Raw genomic sequence first — 17,744 nt, forward strand, 5'->3', positions numbered from 1 at the left:
AAACCTAAATAATGTAAACAAAGTCATGGGGAGACTCCAAGAGAAGAGGAATCCTAGAAGTTGGCATTGCTTTTTCCGTGTGATGCCTGACTGCCACCCATCATGCTCTGCAAGTCAGGCAGCAGTCTCACCACTGAGCAATGTCCTCTCTTATTCCACACCTAGCTCAACCCTTGTTTTGATGCTGCCTGTTCCATGACTAAGTCCACTCACTCAATTCGCAGCACATTGTAGGGCACCTAGAGAAAGAAGGTGTTTGTCCAACATCTCTCCAGCATTGATGGCAGCCTAGCTGCTCATTCCTCCTCTGTATACTTGCAGGGGCATACAGTACAGGAAATACTTCAACTAAGTCTCTATGAAAGTACATAAAATTACTAACATAAATTTCAACCAGTAACAGAAAGTATCACTTCTGATATTTTGACATTATTCAGACACACTGATCATTGCTAATATGTTTTTGCTAATCTGTTTAGATTTTTCATCTACAGATTACAGGAGGTGGACACTAAGAAAATGCTAAACACTATACAGTCTCATTGAAGAAATGCGAGGGTAAAGGTAGGTTTTGAAGAACCTACCATACATCTGCACTTAGAACTGACAGCCACCATTCAGAGTACAGGCTGAAATTCATGAAATTAAACGCCCCAAGTCCAGTTACTCAACTAAATTGTTCAAACCACTGCTCCACACCAACAGCAACTGACCAGATAAGAGACATTTTAATATTTTACTCTTCTAACAATCAATTTCTCAAAGTGAACATCAGCTCATTCCTCTCCAGATTGTGCTATTGGATTGCAGACTAGAATTCAGCTCCAAAAATGAATAAGCAAAAATAATACAGCAAAACAGTTGTCCACCCTTTCTTCTGTAACTCGGATCTGAGAACAGGATTGTGAACTTTCTGACATGGAAACCAGAAGACAATTTAATCCTGAGAAAACAAGCTTGTTTAAGACCAATAGTATTATCTCCCTATGAAAGGAATATGCACTTGCTTACCCCAACTTTGAAAATCCCAGTGAAGCTCTAGATAGAAGTCACCTAGCTGAGATGAAAAGAAGAATATATTACCAAGCTTTTTAGTCTAAACAACAACTGTAAAATTCGCTGAAAGACAGGTAGAAGTTGTGTTTTGCTAAACAAAGAAAACTTTTTCTCCAATGTTAGTATTTGAATATAAACAGAACTAAAACACTTCTGAAGCTTTAACTAGAGCAGAGTTAGGAATGGTAAAACTATGTAACTCATTTGACCTATCTGTTTTTAATGGGGTTTTTTATTTAATAATTTACACAGTTATTAAGCTGTGGATTATAAAAGATTTATTGTAAATATGCGTTTAAGAAAAGATCCACGGAGCTCTTCGATTACTTTCATTAATTGCATCCAACCCCATGGAATTTATATCCTGTCTTAAATTAGCAAGTCAAGTTTCAGCTAGGAGCATTCACAGACACAAATTCCAATTTGCATTCTGGAAATATGCTCAAGTCTTTATATATAAATTCCTCTACCTCCAGGAACACATGCCAACCAACTCCTTTAAACTGCATGCAAAGCAAAAGCAAAGTGAGGGGTGACTTGATTAAAACCAGCAAATGCTGGCAATATACTGAGGTAGCCAAGCACTTCCACACCAGGTAAGAAGAAATAGACACAAGGCTAGGCCAGGTCTTGCAACAGCAGGAATAAGGAACTGCAGAGCTGTTTTAGTAAAGCCATGTCTGCTTTCCGTTTGCTCTCACTCAAAAACTGAAAGCTTTCCATTTCCTAGGCAGATGGCAGGGTTTTTTTGCCTTGGATTAATAAAAACATCAGAACACTGGCAGAGCATATTCACAGAGAGCATCACCAGTGCAGTTTAGCTCAACTTTTCAGATGTATGGCTTAATTAACTTAAGATACAAGAGCAGATTTTCTACGAACCCATTCATATTTCACCAATGGACTAGGCAGAAGCAACTCACCCCACCCAAAAGGAGATAACCACCTGTGGTTTATAGCCACAGTGTTAGCACACTTGCAGCAGTATGAAAGGAAGGAAACTGAGCTTCCGTTCTTGGTTTCCCCAAACTGTGCAATGTTTCACTGTGCTCAAGAAGAACTGGCTGCTGCTTGTCAATGGAGGTGTAAGCCAAAAATATCTCTCATTACTGAGCAAGAAAAGAAAGCATCATTCATGATCGGTGACTAAACAAACCCAGTAAATTATTCACCAAAACCAAAGATTTAAAAAAGCCTTAAAACTCTAATGAAATACAGATTAAAAATACAATCTTTAACTTTAAGATTGCAAAGAAGAATGGAAGGTCTGTCTTAGCTTTCTAATTGAATTTCTAGTCACTAAGAAGTGTTATCTTAAAAATACACATAATCCTGTGACACCTTAAAATGGACAATGTAAGCCAAGACTGCTTTAAGAGCAAAACAGGTTTGTAAAAAGCAAGTAAAAAAATCTCTTCCACAGTTTGCTAGAGCATCTACACTAAGAACATAAGCAACTGCTTTTCCATCATAAACTGTTTTTGTTAAGACAACTCCCTTGAAGTTACCTCTTTCAGAGCTTTTAATAACCGAGGTCGCTTTTCTTCAACACTTTCCCTGGACTGCTGTTTAAGCTTCCTCAGGAGTGCTGTAACTAAACAGAAATTAACTATAACATAGATCTATTCTATTTGTTTGTTAATTACAGATTGGTGTCACTATTGGACACCTTGGGAAAAGAACAAACAATACAAATATAAGATTTCATCAAACTTTGGAGAAATACACAGTTACAGTAATCACACATTGACTGTTCAGATCAAAACAGGAAAAAATGCCTTAATAATTGTTTATAATATGAAGTATACAATCATGTCAAGAGGTCATTTACACATGTATTAGTTAATATGTGGGTATGCATGTATATTATCGAACATGACTGCATGACATCTACTCCCATTGAGAAAACGCTTTAGTAGTGAGCTGACATGCAGAATGTTGTTAGTATATAACAAACTAGTGCATTCGTGCATTAATAATATATCAATATATAAAATATACATAGTAATACCAAATACCATTAACATCCACTAGTGAGTAGCAGCGGAATAACTTGCCCTTCCCTACTTCATATCTGAAGGGAGCAAGTAATCATTATATGTGCCTACTGGCCTGTTGAAATGCAATATAAAAGCAATCTCCCATTGCCAACCGGTATATCAAATATATATATATGACCACATCAAGCAGTTCCAACTAGATAATCCCATTCAATTAAAATCCATTCTGATCTTCTAACTCCAATTTCAAATAAAGAATGCTAGTTTATAGCTTTTACAATCACTTTAAGCAAGATCTTAACTCTACTTAGCACTTCGTATCCTAATGCAATTGCTTTCTTATCAAGGAAATGGACATGGGTAGAGCTTTTTGTATCATATTTAGATATAAAGAAGTTCAGCTGATTAAGATAAACTCTTCAGAGAACTAAAACAGAAGTAAAACCCTATCTTGAAAACCTTTGGTTTTCCTGTTATGAATGAGGCCTCAATTTCTGGTTAACTGGGAAGCAGAGGTTCTTACTCATTTGCCTGTCTCCATAGCTGATGGCTTCTGCAAGAGGGCTCCATCCCTGAGCATTTTTCACCTTTACTGGAGCATTATGGGCTAAAAGCAGGTGGGCACATTCTGTAATAAAACAGCAATAATTATTTACAGTAAACATCAAGGATGTAGCAATATCATTCAAAATAAAGGGGACATAATAAAGCAAAAGTAGGAGATATTCAATAAACAGTTTATCAAAATACATACCTGGATTCTGACTCAAACTTTAAACAAACAAAAAGCATTTACATAAGTAATTACAACACTTCCCTGTCAAATAGCAGCACTAAAAACGTAATTGGTGATCAGCCACCAGTTATATCACCACTGAAGAGAGATCCCTTCTGCTTCTGATATTTGCTTTTTATAAAGCTGTATTTCTGTGTGTGCATACACACACATACACAACTACAGAACAAATCTTTTTAAAACATTTGTGGTAACATGGCAACCAAAGCAGGCAGCCAAGCACACTCTGACCTCAGAAAGCCTCAGAACATGTGCGCAACTGGCTATACGACAAGGAACAGGCACTGTAGAACTAACTGCGTGGATGTCCGAAGCACTGATAACAGAGCACACAACCCACGGTCCTGTGTTCCATCACAGAATCATAGAATAACCAGGTTGGAAGAGACCCAACGGATCATCGAGTCCAACCATTCCGATCACACACTAAACCATGCCCCTCAGCACCTCGTCCACCCGTGCCTTAAACACCTCCCGGGAAGATGACTCAACCACCTCCCTGGGCAGCCTGTTCCAGTGCCCAATGACCCTTTCTGTGAAGAATTTTTTCCTAATGAAGAATTTTTTCCTAATTTTTTCCTAAATCAACAGAGAGGTACCCCTGCAACACATTATATTTTTCATCAATAGCATCCAGAACAGCATGCGTCAATGCTACCCCTGAACCTCAGCACACACACTGTGCTGATAAAGCAATATTACATCTCAAGTATTCACAAGTTCCTACTAGAGTCACAGCTCAATTTGCATTCCCTTTTCTGTCTTTGGAAAAAAGATGATGATGGAATGACAAATAGTCTTTAAAATTAAGGAGAGAAGAAAGCTTTCAGTATTTCCATGTTTTGAGTAAGCTGTCCTCATTTGAAACGGTTCTTCAGTTTCTAACTACAGAAAGTTTCCTCACCGCATCTCATTAAAGTCAATCTGACCCATCTGCAAATGACAGAGTAGCATCAAGCTGATGCTGCAGGCTGAAGAAATATCTCATTATGAATAGGGTGTATAGGCATGAAGGAACTTCCCGGATTACCCTTCTGCCCTAGGTATTACAGGAAACCGTACTAGTCATTCCAGATGCAGTAATTCTGAATCACTGGCAAGCACAGTGCTTGGAAAGGAAGCAACACTTCACTGGTGAATATGCTATCTTTTGAGGTAAATAAACAAAAACCCTGACTCCTTTGTCAGCAAACAGAGAGGTATTTTTATGGTTGCTTTAAATATAGTGCCTAACACAATGACAATACTGTGCAGTGAGCAGGCAATAAGCTTGCATTTACCAGCCAGATTACATTTTCAGTTAAACCAACAGGGCGTAAATTCACCCTGCACTTTAGAAAAGGCTGGTTATCACGCTGTTGTACACAGCTGAACAGCCTAGATGCATCACCTAGAGAGAAAGAAGACCGACCTTAGATATCAATGACACAGGCTAACAAGGCAGGAAAGCACCTGGGCCTCTCAGTGGATCAATGACCATGCAGAAGAGCAAAACCAGGCGTTGTGCTGGATTTCACACACAAATATAGCCCTGCTTTAGGTGGGCTAGACAAAGGCTCATCAGAAGCATCCTGAGGGATTCAGGGCTTTACACACAGGACAACTGACTATGTGGAAAGCACCAAGAGGGAAACTGTGAACACACAGCCAATGAGAAAAGGAGCAGAGGGAAGAAATGTCTCTCCTCTCCTGTTTGTGCTATACGCAAGGACAACCTGTATAAAGGAACCTGTCAGTACTGAATAGATAGCTTCTTATCCTAGAGCCAAAACATAAAATAAGCAAATTTCAAGAGAGGCTAAGAACAAATTGCAGAATCATTTAGGTTGGAAGAGACATTTAAGATCAAATCCAACCATAAACCTCACACTGCCAACTCCACCACTAAACCATGTCCCTAAGAACCACATCCACACATCATCTAAATATCTCCAGGGATTACAACTCCACCACTTCCCTGGGCAGCCTCTGCCAGTGCACGATAACCTTTTCTGTGAAGTAATATTTCCTAATATCAAGTCTAAACCTCTCCTGGTGCAACCTGAAGCCATTTCTTCTTGTTCTATCACTTGGTACTTTGGAGAAAAGCCTGACCGCTGCCTGGCTCCAACATCCTTTCAGGGAGCTGCAGAGAGTGATAAGGTCTCCCCTCAGCCACCTCTTCTCCAGATTAATCAGTCCCAGGTCCTTCAGCGGCTCCCCATAAGCCCTGTGCTCCAGACCCTTCCCCAGCCCTCCTCTGGACACACTCTAGCCCCTCAGAGTCTTTCTTATAGTGAGGGGCCCAAAACTGAACACAGTATTTGAGATATTCAATGGTACTGAATTTAAGTTGGTAAGCTCCTTCCAATCAAGTTTTATTAGAAGAGGCTTCTTTGTTCAAAATTGTTACTATTTATTAAAGTGGTACAATACCACTGTAATTATACTGAAAGTGTCCCTCCATGACAGCTAATTGCCTTTTAACAAAAAAAACAACTGATCTCTTCTACACACAGCGCAAAACTTGTGAACACTAACTAACAACCGTGACAAACTAAAGCTTGAAACAAATGCTGCAGTAAGGCACAGACGCCATATACAGAGCTGATCATCACTGCTTGGAAACACAGAGTTAAATTGTTATAAACCTAACAACAAAGAATATCAAACTACTAGAGAGTGTCTGGAGGGCCACAAAGTTAGTGAAGGGCTAAGAGAAGTCATATGAGGAGCAGCTGAAGTCAGTTGATCTGTTCAGCCTGGAGAAGAGGAGGCTAAGGAGAGACTTCATTGCAGTTTACTGGTTCCTCACAAGGAGAGGAAGAGGAGCAAGTGTTGATCTCCCCTCTCTGATGACCAATGGTAGGACCTGAGGAAATGGCAGGAAGATGTGCCAGGGGAGGTTTAGGCTGGATACGAGGAAAAGGCTCTTCACACAGAGGGTAGTGGAGCACTGGAACAGCTCTCCAAGGGAAGCAGTCATGGTGCCAAGACAGACAATATTCAAGCAGCATTTGGACAACGCCCTCGGACACGTAGTGTGAATGCTGGGGTTGTCCTCTGCAAGAACAGGAGTTGGACTTGATGATCCTTGTGGGCCCCTTCCAACTCAGGTCATTCTATGATTCTGTTCTGTGATCTTAACAAGTATCACAGGCTAGATCAACATTCACAGATTCCAGTAAGCTTTACTGTTCTTCTACAAAAGCACATCCCTCCTTTCTTCCTTCAAAATTACTTCCCACTCTAACTCTTAGAACACTCCATTGGTATTGCCAAAATGTCTTGAGACAACTCACGACATTTCCTGCATTCCCCTTTCCAAACCTCCAAGTGTTTCTACTGACAACAGCTTTCTGATGGAGCAGCATCAGGCACAGCACTCGCATGTCTAAACAAAACCAAGCCATGTTTGTTTCAGAATTCTACTATCATGGAGATTAAGCAATCATACTCCAGGTTTCTTCCCAGCCTTGAAACACATCTACTTCCATGTTTTCTATCTGAAGTAGAAACTTAAATCCTGTGCTTTGAAATCTTTCTGCAAAGAACTCATTGCATCAGGGAAGATAAGCACCACCATGAACCCACAGGCTATAGAGCCCTGACACAGGAAGGAACAACTAGGCAGAGAGTCAGAAATTCCAATCCAGTGAGTGAAGGAGTATGCAAAAAGCAGGTGAGCGATTACACTTGCAAACAGTCATTTTATTCTAGAGGATGTTACTCTGATAAATTTAATTGGGGAAAAAGCTAAATGGCACTGTTCAACACTGCTAGTGAGCAGATCAGCAACACAGTGACAGAAAAGACCAGTGCTGACAAGGGGTATCCTCACACAAACAGAAATTAATAACACTTCAATACTATGAATTAATTGCATGTTAAAATAGAGCCCTGCCTGGATCAAGTCCCCGGCCAACACACCCCAAGTAGGTCCCTTCACTTAAACTGGTTGGACACCGAAGGCGAAGCAGGCGTGCATACGCTCACCTCCACCGCTTAGAGTTGTTTCTCAATCCTCTATGGTATTCCAAGTTTCCCAATTTCCTTCTAACTCTGCAAAACAGAGAAGCTGGGTGCACCCACTGTTCTTGTTCCAGGCTCATAAGGAGTCCAATTGCAGCCACTCCTCTCCACTCTACTCCTTTCACTACCCAGCTCCTTCATTTTGGTCTAACAAACAGCTCCAACTTCTCCAACTTTTCTCTTCTAAATCCGTGTATCATCTTTTCAGAAAGCCTCAACTTCGAACTAGCTTGAAACATGAGATCACATTCAGGGAAATTGAAAAACATTTTTTCCCCTCTTGCTCCAAAGCCTTCAGGATAACTTAAGAGTTCAAAAAACTGATGCTTTTACCTACCTTTATGTCCCAACATCACAGCAAGATGCAAGGGAGTGTTTCCTAAAATAAATAATAGAAATGAAAACACATTAGATTCAAGGTAATAGACACTGTTGCAATTCCTTCACGTGCTTTCAAACACAACTCAAACATTACATGTTAGGACACTGTAGTTACACCTTCTAACGAAGAAACACACTTCAGCCGAAGAGGTTATCTTCAAGAGATAAATCCAACCTCTAGAATTATCATGGTCAGACAAGTCTGATATTTTACAGACAATGACATATCTAGGTTAAAAGCTACTCAGAGATATAATGCTCATTAAAATTTTAGGAGCCCTTTTAATTAATTTTTCAAAGATATAGTACAAAATTTTTACTAATACCACAGTAACTTTTGGTTATTTTCATAGAATCACAGAATGGTTTGAGTTGGAAGAGATCTTAAAGGTCAACCAGTTCCAAACCTCCTGCCATGGGCAGGGACAACTCCCACTGGATCAGGGTGCTGAAGGCAACATCCAACCCAGCCCTGAACACTTCCAGGGAGAGGACATCCATGATTTCCCTGGGCAACCTGTGCCAGCACCTCACCACTCTGATCCTGAAGAATTTCTTCCTAAAGCCTAATCTAAATCTGGGAGGTGGCTGAGTTGCCTTCCCTGGAGGTGTTTGGGGCACGGGTGGACAGGGTGCTAGGGGGCATGGTTTGTGTTTGATGGGAATGGTTGGACTCAATGATCCGGTGGGTCTCTTCCAACCTGGTTACTCTTCCCTTCTAATTTAAAGCCATTCCCCCTCACCCTATCACTACATAACTTTGTAAAAAGTCCTTCCGCAGCTTTTCTGTAGCCCCTTCAGGTACTGGAAAGCTGCTAAAAGATCTCCCAGAGCCTTCTCTTTTCCAGGACGAACAACGCAAACTCTCGCAGCCTGCCCTCATAGCAGAGGTGCTCCAGCCCTCTGATCATCCTCATGGTCCTCCTCTGGACCCATTCCAACAGTTCCATATCTTTCTTATTCTGGGAATTCCAGAACTGGACACAATACTCCAGGTAGGGTCTTACAAGAGTAGAGTAGAGGGGGAGAATCACTTCCTTGCCCTGCTGGCCACACTTCTTTTGATGCAGCCCAGGATACAGTTGGCCTTCTGGGCTGTGAGCACGCATTGCAAGCTCATGTTAAGCTTTTAATACCTCGTTTCCAAAGAAAGCTCCTGAGTTTATTAGCAGATATTACAAACAGGACCCTATTCTCCTGACTACACATATGACTCATTTTGTACTGCTCTTCTTCAATATGTACAGAGAGTTGTTATTCTGGATTAATACTGCTACCATAATTCTGACGCATTTTTTCATGTAGCTTACAGACACAGAATTCTTCCATTTAGTTGTATTAGTGTTCAGATGATTAAACAGTTTCTTAGTAAACAGAAAAACTGCTGGAAAATACACTTCTTCTGCAATTATAACAAATGCACTTGGTTTTAGGGTTATTTTACAGCACCATGTTAGCAATAAGTACTTCCTACATGCAAAGGACAAGGTACTGCACATGTAGAAGATGCAACCCAAAACATCGGAAGGCTGCCAGCACACTATGGTGTCATGAAATTTCTATCAAGATAGGCCAGCAGCCAGAGGCAGAGTTTATAAGTGGCTTTGAATAAGCTATTCAATGTGTAGTAGAAATCAGTCTTGCAGGCCACTACCAACACCAAACAGCTACATCCTTGTTCATTATGCACACTCTAAGCTAACCTCAAATTTTCTATTAATAGGTCTTGTAACATCTGTGAGCCAAAACATAATTTAGAATATTGAATCCAGCCATTCTTTGTTAAGTGTCTGAAATAACGACATTATAAGGAAGAAACTTGACAATGAGCCAAACCATGTACTCGGAAAGCTCAAAATATGCAAGCCAGGGATAACCATTTTCCTCACCTTATCAAGGACCTCAATGTGAAATATATATATGCAGAAATAGCTCTACACTAAGGTTCTCTCTACCATTAATAAACCTTAACATCTGAAAAAAGACTCCACGTTTCAAACAGTGAATAAAACAGTCAGAGAGCTCCAGCAGCAGTGACAGCTCCGTATACTGGCAAGAAACAACCAAATGAAAGCAAACCAGGCCCCTGACAGCTTTCCTGAGAACTCTGTTGGATTTCATTCAGCCATTATTGGCAGAAAGTGCGGCTGTGCAGTAACGCATACAATTTCAAACCTCCTCTGGACAAGGTTCTGAGCAACCTGACCTAAGTCCAGTGTTATCTCTGCTTCGAGCAAAGGGATGGACTAGATCGCCCCCAGACAGTTCTTCCAGTATATGGTTTTCTTTGACTAAATGATCATCTTCACACCAAAAAGTTTACAATTCAGAAATTAGATAGGAAACCTGGGACACAAGGGAGAGAGGAAGAGGAGCATGCAGAAACCAACAGTACGATAACTGACAAAGCACACAGACAAGGATCTGTCAATTGCAGAAGAAATAAAAAGCTATTGATGAGGAAGCTGAGACAGGTAGCATGCTTGCTGGTCTTCAGTCAATGAGTCCCTGGCAAGGTTTAACAAGCACCAGAAAGATGAAATGAGTAGCCACACTAACAGGTAAGCCAGGAAAACACCTTTAGTTAAAGTGGTAAGAGGAGAGGCAAGGCAATGACACAGAAAAGGGAGATGACTAAACTCAGAAAGAGGTACAGTAGTTCCTACCATCCCAGACTACCCAGCCTGTCAGGCCTTTTTCTCCCTACACCTGACAAACCCCCCTCCAAACAGGTCTTAACCTGGGCCAGCCAAGCTCCACAAGCGCAGATGCAATGGTGCGTGGCTGCTTTGGGGCGCTGGCTGGAATGTGGTGGCAGGGCTGCAGAAGGAGCACAGAGCACATCAGACCCCAAATGCACCACGGACATCTCACATACATTTTCATTCCATCAAAATGCCACTGCTACTTCACTAATACATCTCCATGGGAAGTGAGGCACCCCAATATAATTGTCGGTCTGGGCCCATCAACCAAATGCCTCCCTGATGCCCTCCCAAAAGGAAAACAGTCCCACCAAGGGCCAAAACAACAGACTAGCTTTGACATATCCAAAACTCGAACCAGGAACATCATTACAAACAGTTCCATCAGTGATCATCCCTCCTCAGATATGATAAAGCTGGGGAGGTCTTGCTGCTCTCTGGGCCAAACAAAATGGGTTTTATCAGTAGCAAACTTAACCCTGATTTATCAAAATAAGCCATCCAAACTATGTAAGGTTTTATGTCACAGAATGAAGAAATTATGGCTAGGAATCACTCAAGGTCATGCAGTCTGCAAGTTCTTCCCTCCAACAAGAGAACCAGAAGAGCTGCTCAAGCAGCAAGACTCCTCTTTTGTCTAATCATAGTCTTAAACAGAGGCAAGCTTTCGTTCTGCCCAGGAAAACTGAGGGAAGGCAGATGCCATAGGGAAAAGGAAACCAGAGCTGCTACAATCTCCAATTCAGCAACAGCTGCCAGCCGTTCATATTGAGCAGCAGCAGCAGTGAGCATCAGGGTCTGCAGCAGGTTGCAGCCAAAGACTGTACATACATCTTGTCTCAGAAACGTGGCTGGCTGGCAGGCACAATGGGACAGGTTAACGTCTGCTCCTTTGGGAGAGGTGGGATCTGAAACTGGAAACTCCCATCCCAGCAGCTGCTTGAAGCAGAGACACACAATCATGCTCTTGCTATCATTTGGATGATGTAAGTCCCAGACTGATAAATCCATTAGTACCAGTATTTACAGGACTCATGGGGAACTGATCCACTGGAATTCTATCACACTGCAACCTGAAGTTCCACTGATCCTAAAATACAAATCACGTTTAGTTGCCTCACTATGGTGAGGAGAACTGCAGCTCATTGGAATATTTACTATCCAGCGTATACCAAATCATTTGATACGAAATCAGTCTCAGTGAAAAAAGGGTGAACTTCTTCCAAGCCAGTGCTCATTGCAACTAGGCATTTCTGCCAGGACAGGCAGAAGCAGGGGAGAGGGCAGCTTCACTTCTTTCAGTTGTGTGGATGAGTTTAACAGCTTGAGGTTTTCAATGAACCGCACCACAAGCCGCAGCACCAAGCGTTCAACTCCATGAAATGAGTAGCTCTACACAAGACAGCTGCGGGCGAGAGAGAGAAGGGTGCGAATATACAGCTGTGTCATTCACCTATGCAAGAGAGCTGTAATAAAAAGGGCATTGTAAATAATTAAGTGGCTGACGTGTAGTTTTGATGACTTCCATGCAATTTAATCCTAATGATAAGGTGTTCGATACAATCATTTCTAAACACTGACTACAACATGAATGGGCACATACTTCAACAGTAGGAATCAAATCTATTCTCTCTGGGCAACAGCTTGATTCACCACACAAACACATCTCACACTTCCTTTCCATCTAAAGACAACTCCAGCAGTACCTATAGCTTTGAGAAACGTGGATATAAGCTTCTCTCCCCAGGCTATATAGCCTATAGGTCCTTATTCCAGGAAAGCAGTGATACGACAGTGCCTGAACTCCTGCACATGCACATCCTGGGCATGACAAAAACTGTTTGTACAAAACCACACATAAAATACAGTGCTTGTCCCCACAAATGTGCATATGTGGCTGTTGGCCTTTCACTAGACACCTGGCACACCTACCTGGAATCTGAGTCTGTTTCCCAAGAAGCAAGAAGACTTGCCTCTTCCAGAATATACCATGTTCTGATTCCAAATATATGTTTAAGCTCTTAAATGATATTGTATTAAAAATAAAAATAATCTAATTGGTATACACACAGACTTCTCCCCAGAAACTCACTGTTCGTGGAATACCGATACTGGCCTTCCAATGGGTTGTATTTCTTGAGGTTAATTTAAAAAGCGAGGCAGGTTGCGCTTAGTTTACAGACATAGCCAGTGCTTCTTTTATCAGAACACCAAGAGCTGAACATTCTACAGGACTTAGCTTTTCTGGACTTAACCACACACTAAAAGTGAGAATGAATGATGAACAATAACCGTTACTAGAAGCTCTTTCTCCCTGATATCATCTTCTTATCACACACTAGGACTCTTCTGGCTTATTTCTGAGTATAATTATAAGCAGAAGTTATCTACCCCCAATAACTCACAATTCAAATATGTAAACAAGTGACAGATGGATTCAGGCAGAAAGAAAACAATAACAAGGAAATATTAGTCAGTCCTTTGGTATGTCAGAACAACGAGTGCTTCGTGGCTGGGGCTCTTCTGCAAACTCAGAAGCAAAGGAACAGTTCAAGTAAAAACTCAGAGGAAGACAATGAGACATAAAGTGTTCCTACTGTAAACAACACTGAGAAAGCAGAAAGAGGTCATTTGAAAATTTTATATATATATAAAAAACCACACACACACGCACATATCTGCAAGTACATCTATAAAAAAAGGGTGGTATCCATATATGTGAAGATGATAGCGCAGCAAAGACGGGTCACGAAGTATCTTCAAAGTAAAGACATTAAGCTTACGATTATAAGTTATTTCATGAGGAATTGGAGGAGGTGTAGGGAAGAAGTCAGCAGAAGGAACAGTGAGAGTGAGAAAATTTCTTCCCGAGTCTGTTACTTTCGTTATACTAGTCTCTGCTGCAACACTTGGAAAAAAGATGAGAGGATAAATATATCTGTAGCTAAATTTATAACAACATACTTGGAAAAACGTTATGACAGTTGTAAGAAATACTCCTTCTCGACTTGATTGAGACAACCGAGCTGTATGTTACTCCACAGGCACTAGTTTGTGTTTCAGAGTGTCTAATGTTATCACGGACATGCCTTTTAATTTCCAACTACATTATTCTTCCTATTGTACCAATCCCAAAGGTTGCTCTGCCTTAACGTTCCTTTTTATTTTACATAACAAAGTAAAACAAAGGGTACATTTTTCTGTTAATCAAAAGAAGAACTTAACTGTACCCTTTAATCACAACTTCAGGCACCACATACGGCATAACCTGGCACTCTCCAGCAGAAATGGATCACCTTGCTCTTGAAACAGGTAGGAAACAGACACGAAAGTTAACCACAAAACTTCACCTGGTTTGACAGGTCGATTAAATAATGTAAAACATTCACCAATTAAACGCATTATTTTAAAATGCCCTAGCAAAACTTTAAATACGTATGCATTCCACGGTAAAGTTTCCCCCTCTGCTGCTGCTTCTGTGTCCAAAGCAAGCTTGTAGGGGAACAGAGAACAGGATTTTGGCTCCCACAACCCCAGAACTAAAGTATTAAGAGTTTCGTTAGGGTGTTTCTTAGCTTGGGGAAAAGAATCAAAGCCAGCTCCACCGACAGCCACAAGACCCGCTCCGGAGCGCGCCCGACAGCGCCGGGATACTTCAAATCGCCACATTTTTGGTGAAGGAAGCGGGTTTAGGACGCGGGGCCGGCGAGCGGCAGCTCCCCGGCGCGGCGCCGGTGCCGCACGAAGGCCCCGAGGCCTTTCTACCCCCACACAACCCCGGCCCCGCCGCCCCCCGCTCACCGTGACTGTCCTTCTGGCCGATGCCCTGCGTGCGGATGAGCGCCGAGAGCCGCCGCACGTCGCCCTTGAAGACGCACTCGTGCACGGGAAAGTGCGCGGGGCACCCGTCGGGCTCGGCGGGCGGCCCGGTCCCGCCGGCCGCGGGGCCCCCCTTCAGCCGGTGGTGGTGGTTGCTGAAGATGCGGTGCCCGCCGGCCCGGCCGCCCTTGCCGCCGCTCCCGCGCCCGCCCGTGAAGACGCCCCCGGGCGCGGCGGCCGCCTCCTCCTCGCCGGGCGCCAGGAGGTCCCCGTCCTCCTTGCTGGGCTTGTGGTCCCTGCGCAGCGAGCGCAGCTTCTCTCCGGTCATCGCCGGCGGCGGCCCGAGGGGTCGATGCGCTCAGAGCCGCGGCGGCGAGTCCCGTCCCGCCGGCATCGCCCGCCGCTCACCGGCCCCGCGCCGCCGCCATCTTGGCCGCCCGCTCTCGCGAGACGCGAGGGGCGGGGCTTCCGCGGGCACCGCGAGACCGCCCGGGGGCGGGGGTGGGACCCAGAACGGCCCGGGTTGGCCCGGCCCGGCGCGCCTGGCCCGGCCTGGCCCAGCTTAGGTCGGGCTGGCTCGGCCCGGCTCAGTTTGGCTTGGCTCGGTTCGGCCCAGCCCGGCTCAGTTGGGCCTGGCTCAGTTAAGTTCCGCCCGACTCAGTTTGGCCCAGCCCGGCTCCGTTGTGCCCAGCTCGGCTCAGCACAGCCTGGCTCAGCTGGACCCAGCTCAGTTCAGCCCAGCCTGGCTCGGTTGGGCCCAGCTCAGTTTGTCTCAGCCTGGAGGCCCAGCAGGCTGACCCTTGCTGGCTGTTGGGGTTTCAGGCTCTCAGATGCTGGGTGCATAGCTGGCATTCCAAGGGAAAGGGCTTCCCTGCTGCTCTCTCACAGTCCTAGAGCAGGAATACCTCGTGGGCTGGGAAGCTTGCCCTTCTTCCCTTGATGTAACTGTGTTTCCCCACATTCTTGGGCAGTTCCTACTGCCACGGCCCCATCCCTGGGTGTTGGAAGGCTCGCCTTGGCCTGCTGAAGGAGAGGAGCTCCATCTGTGGTGTGAGGGAAGGACCCTGTGTCCCATTGTAGAAATCTGCTGTGATGAGTCCTTCAGATTCATGGAGTGGCAAGGTGGATGCAGAGTGCCTGAGTCTGAGGTTTAATTGTGTCTGGGCAGGGAACAGTGTATGTTCCGTATGTTGCTGCATGCCAGAGGTGAAAACAAACCATGCAACAGTGAAATAAAAGAGACAAACCCTTCATTCCCTAAGAGAACAGAAGCACTGGGTTCCTTCTCTGGTCACTAAAGGTTGAGAGACTTCCCAACCCAACCTCAAATTGGCACTTATGTGTCTCCTCTGGTGCTCCTCCTGTGAATTCCCTTCTGAGCCAAGGTTAAGAAATAGACTGCTAATGCTAAACAAAATGCTGCCCAGTCCCTTCACTATCCATCCCTTTCCGTCCTTTGCACGGCTATTTCATTCGCCGAGGGAAAGGGAAATGGAAGGAAAAAAACCCCAGTGTGCTGGGTTTCACATGACTGTGAAACAAGTTGTCTGGAGAAGGAGACCTGTACAAGTGGTCTTCCTCAAAAGCACGTGTAGGGCAAGGGAAAGCCAAGAGCACTATCCTGTACCATACCAGTCCTTGGTAGATGCCTTAGCATCTTAGAAGGCAACTGCATTAGGTACTGAGCTTCCAGATTTCCCTGCAGGAGCTCCTTCCTCAGTATTTGTGCGAAGGTCTACTTACAATAGTAGAGTGAATCTCTTAAAAAATGGTGATGTGTCAAATTCCAAGTAAACTGGATTTTTTACTAACATTTCCAGGGGAAACAAGCTACAAGTTGTCGGGAAGATTAGATCTGCAGTGAGGACAGAACTGCCTTTCTGGGTGACCTCTCCCATTACCCGATTCACATCACCTCCTCTCCTACTAAGTAGCTAAGAAGAATTCTAGGTAAAGTGGGGAACTATGAAACATGATTTCTGTGCCTGCTCTCTCCAGGGTGTTAGCACAGCTGCTTCCCACACAGCTATTTAAATTTCTGATGTGGGATTTGAAATAATTCTAAGGGGTAAAAAAGTCACCTTTGCCTTTTTGCTGTATACCTCATTGGTCTCTCTGACAAGCTGTTTCTGGTTGTTCTTGTTTTTAGAGAAAATGTAAACCCATTTGCAAACAGAATTTGAGAGGCTGACACTGTTAGCACTTTCGACATCTCCAGTGCCTCACAAGAGACTGTTTGCCCCAGCATTGTGCTGGAAACACGTACAACACATGGCTAGTCTTGCGAAGTTGAGGTACAGCCTCTGGTTTTAGCTGATGTTGGAAGCTTCATGTTACATTTTTTAATTACTGGAGGCCAGCTAAGAGGAGACAGAAGCATGAAGTCACTGTTTACCAGCTTATTATGGAGTCCCTTATTTAATGCAGAAATATAATTAATGCATTGCTAATGGGGACTGCTCTGTGAAAACTAGTGTTTGTAGTGAATCCCGATGTCCTCCTGTGCTTAGTCTGCACTGTGTAATTATTACACACCTACAAATCCTTGAGAATGTTTGGGGTTTTTTTTACTGTCTAACAACAGAACTTTGTCTTGTTTGTATTCTCCACCTTCATACTTAAATTGCTCTCTTCCAAGCACTAGGCAGTTTAGATAAAAGTAGCAGGATCAGTAGCAGAACTGCATTTTCTACAGTTTCTGGGTTGTGAATCTATGGAAACCTCACCAATAGAATTCCTCAAGCACGAAACAATGGAGGAGTAATTTATTATGGGTCTATTCCTCCAGGAAGGATGCTGGTTTTTAATATATAAATGACTAGGTCAAAAAATGGAGAGGAATGAGAGACTGAATTTGTACAAAACCCAAAGGCAGGCAGTAAATGAAAATGATGTACTGTAAGCTTGCCTCTGCATTTATTCTGGCTGTAAGTCTAACAGGAACATTTGAATTTATGGAGAGTACCTAACAGATTA

General features: G+C 43.4%; 1 protein-coding gene across 1 annotated transcript in view; it reads right to left on the reverse strand.

Annotated features, from left to right (window-relative positions):
• The window catches only part of LOC138723165 (ankyrin repeat domain-containing protein 13C), a 28,158-nt gene extending 12,997 nt beyond the window's left edge, over positions 1–15,161 (reverse strand). The window contains exons 1-5 of the mRNA XM_069862070.1: positions 14,751–15,161; positions 8,201–8,242; positions 3,580–3,684; positions 2,565–2,650; positions 1,012–1,057 (exon numbers count right to left, since the gene is read on the reverse strand). Of these exons, the coding sequence (XP_069718171.1) occupies positions 1,012–1,057; positions 2,565–2,650; positions 3,580–3,684; positions 8,201–8,242; positions 14,751–15,096 (625 nt within the window). The 5' untranslated portion in view covers positions 15,097–15,161. The remainder of the gene's footprint in view (positions 1–1,011; positions 1,058–2,564; positions 2,651–3,579; positions 3,685–8,200; positions 8,243–14,750) is intronic.
• Between the last annotated feature and the right edge of the window lie 2,583 nt (positions 15,162–17,744).

The sequence above is a fragment of the Phaenicophaeus curvirostris genome, chromosome 8 (assembly GCF_032191515.1).
Source record: "Phaenicophaeus curvirostris isolate KB17595 chromosome 8, BPBGC_Pcur_1.0, whole genome shotgun sequence".
NCBI lineage: Eukaryota > Metazoa > Chordata > Aves > Cuculiformes > Cuculidae > Phaenicophaeus > Phaenicophaeus curvirostris.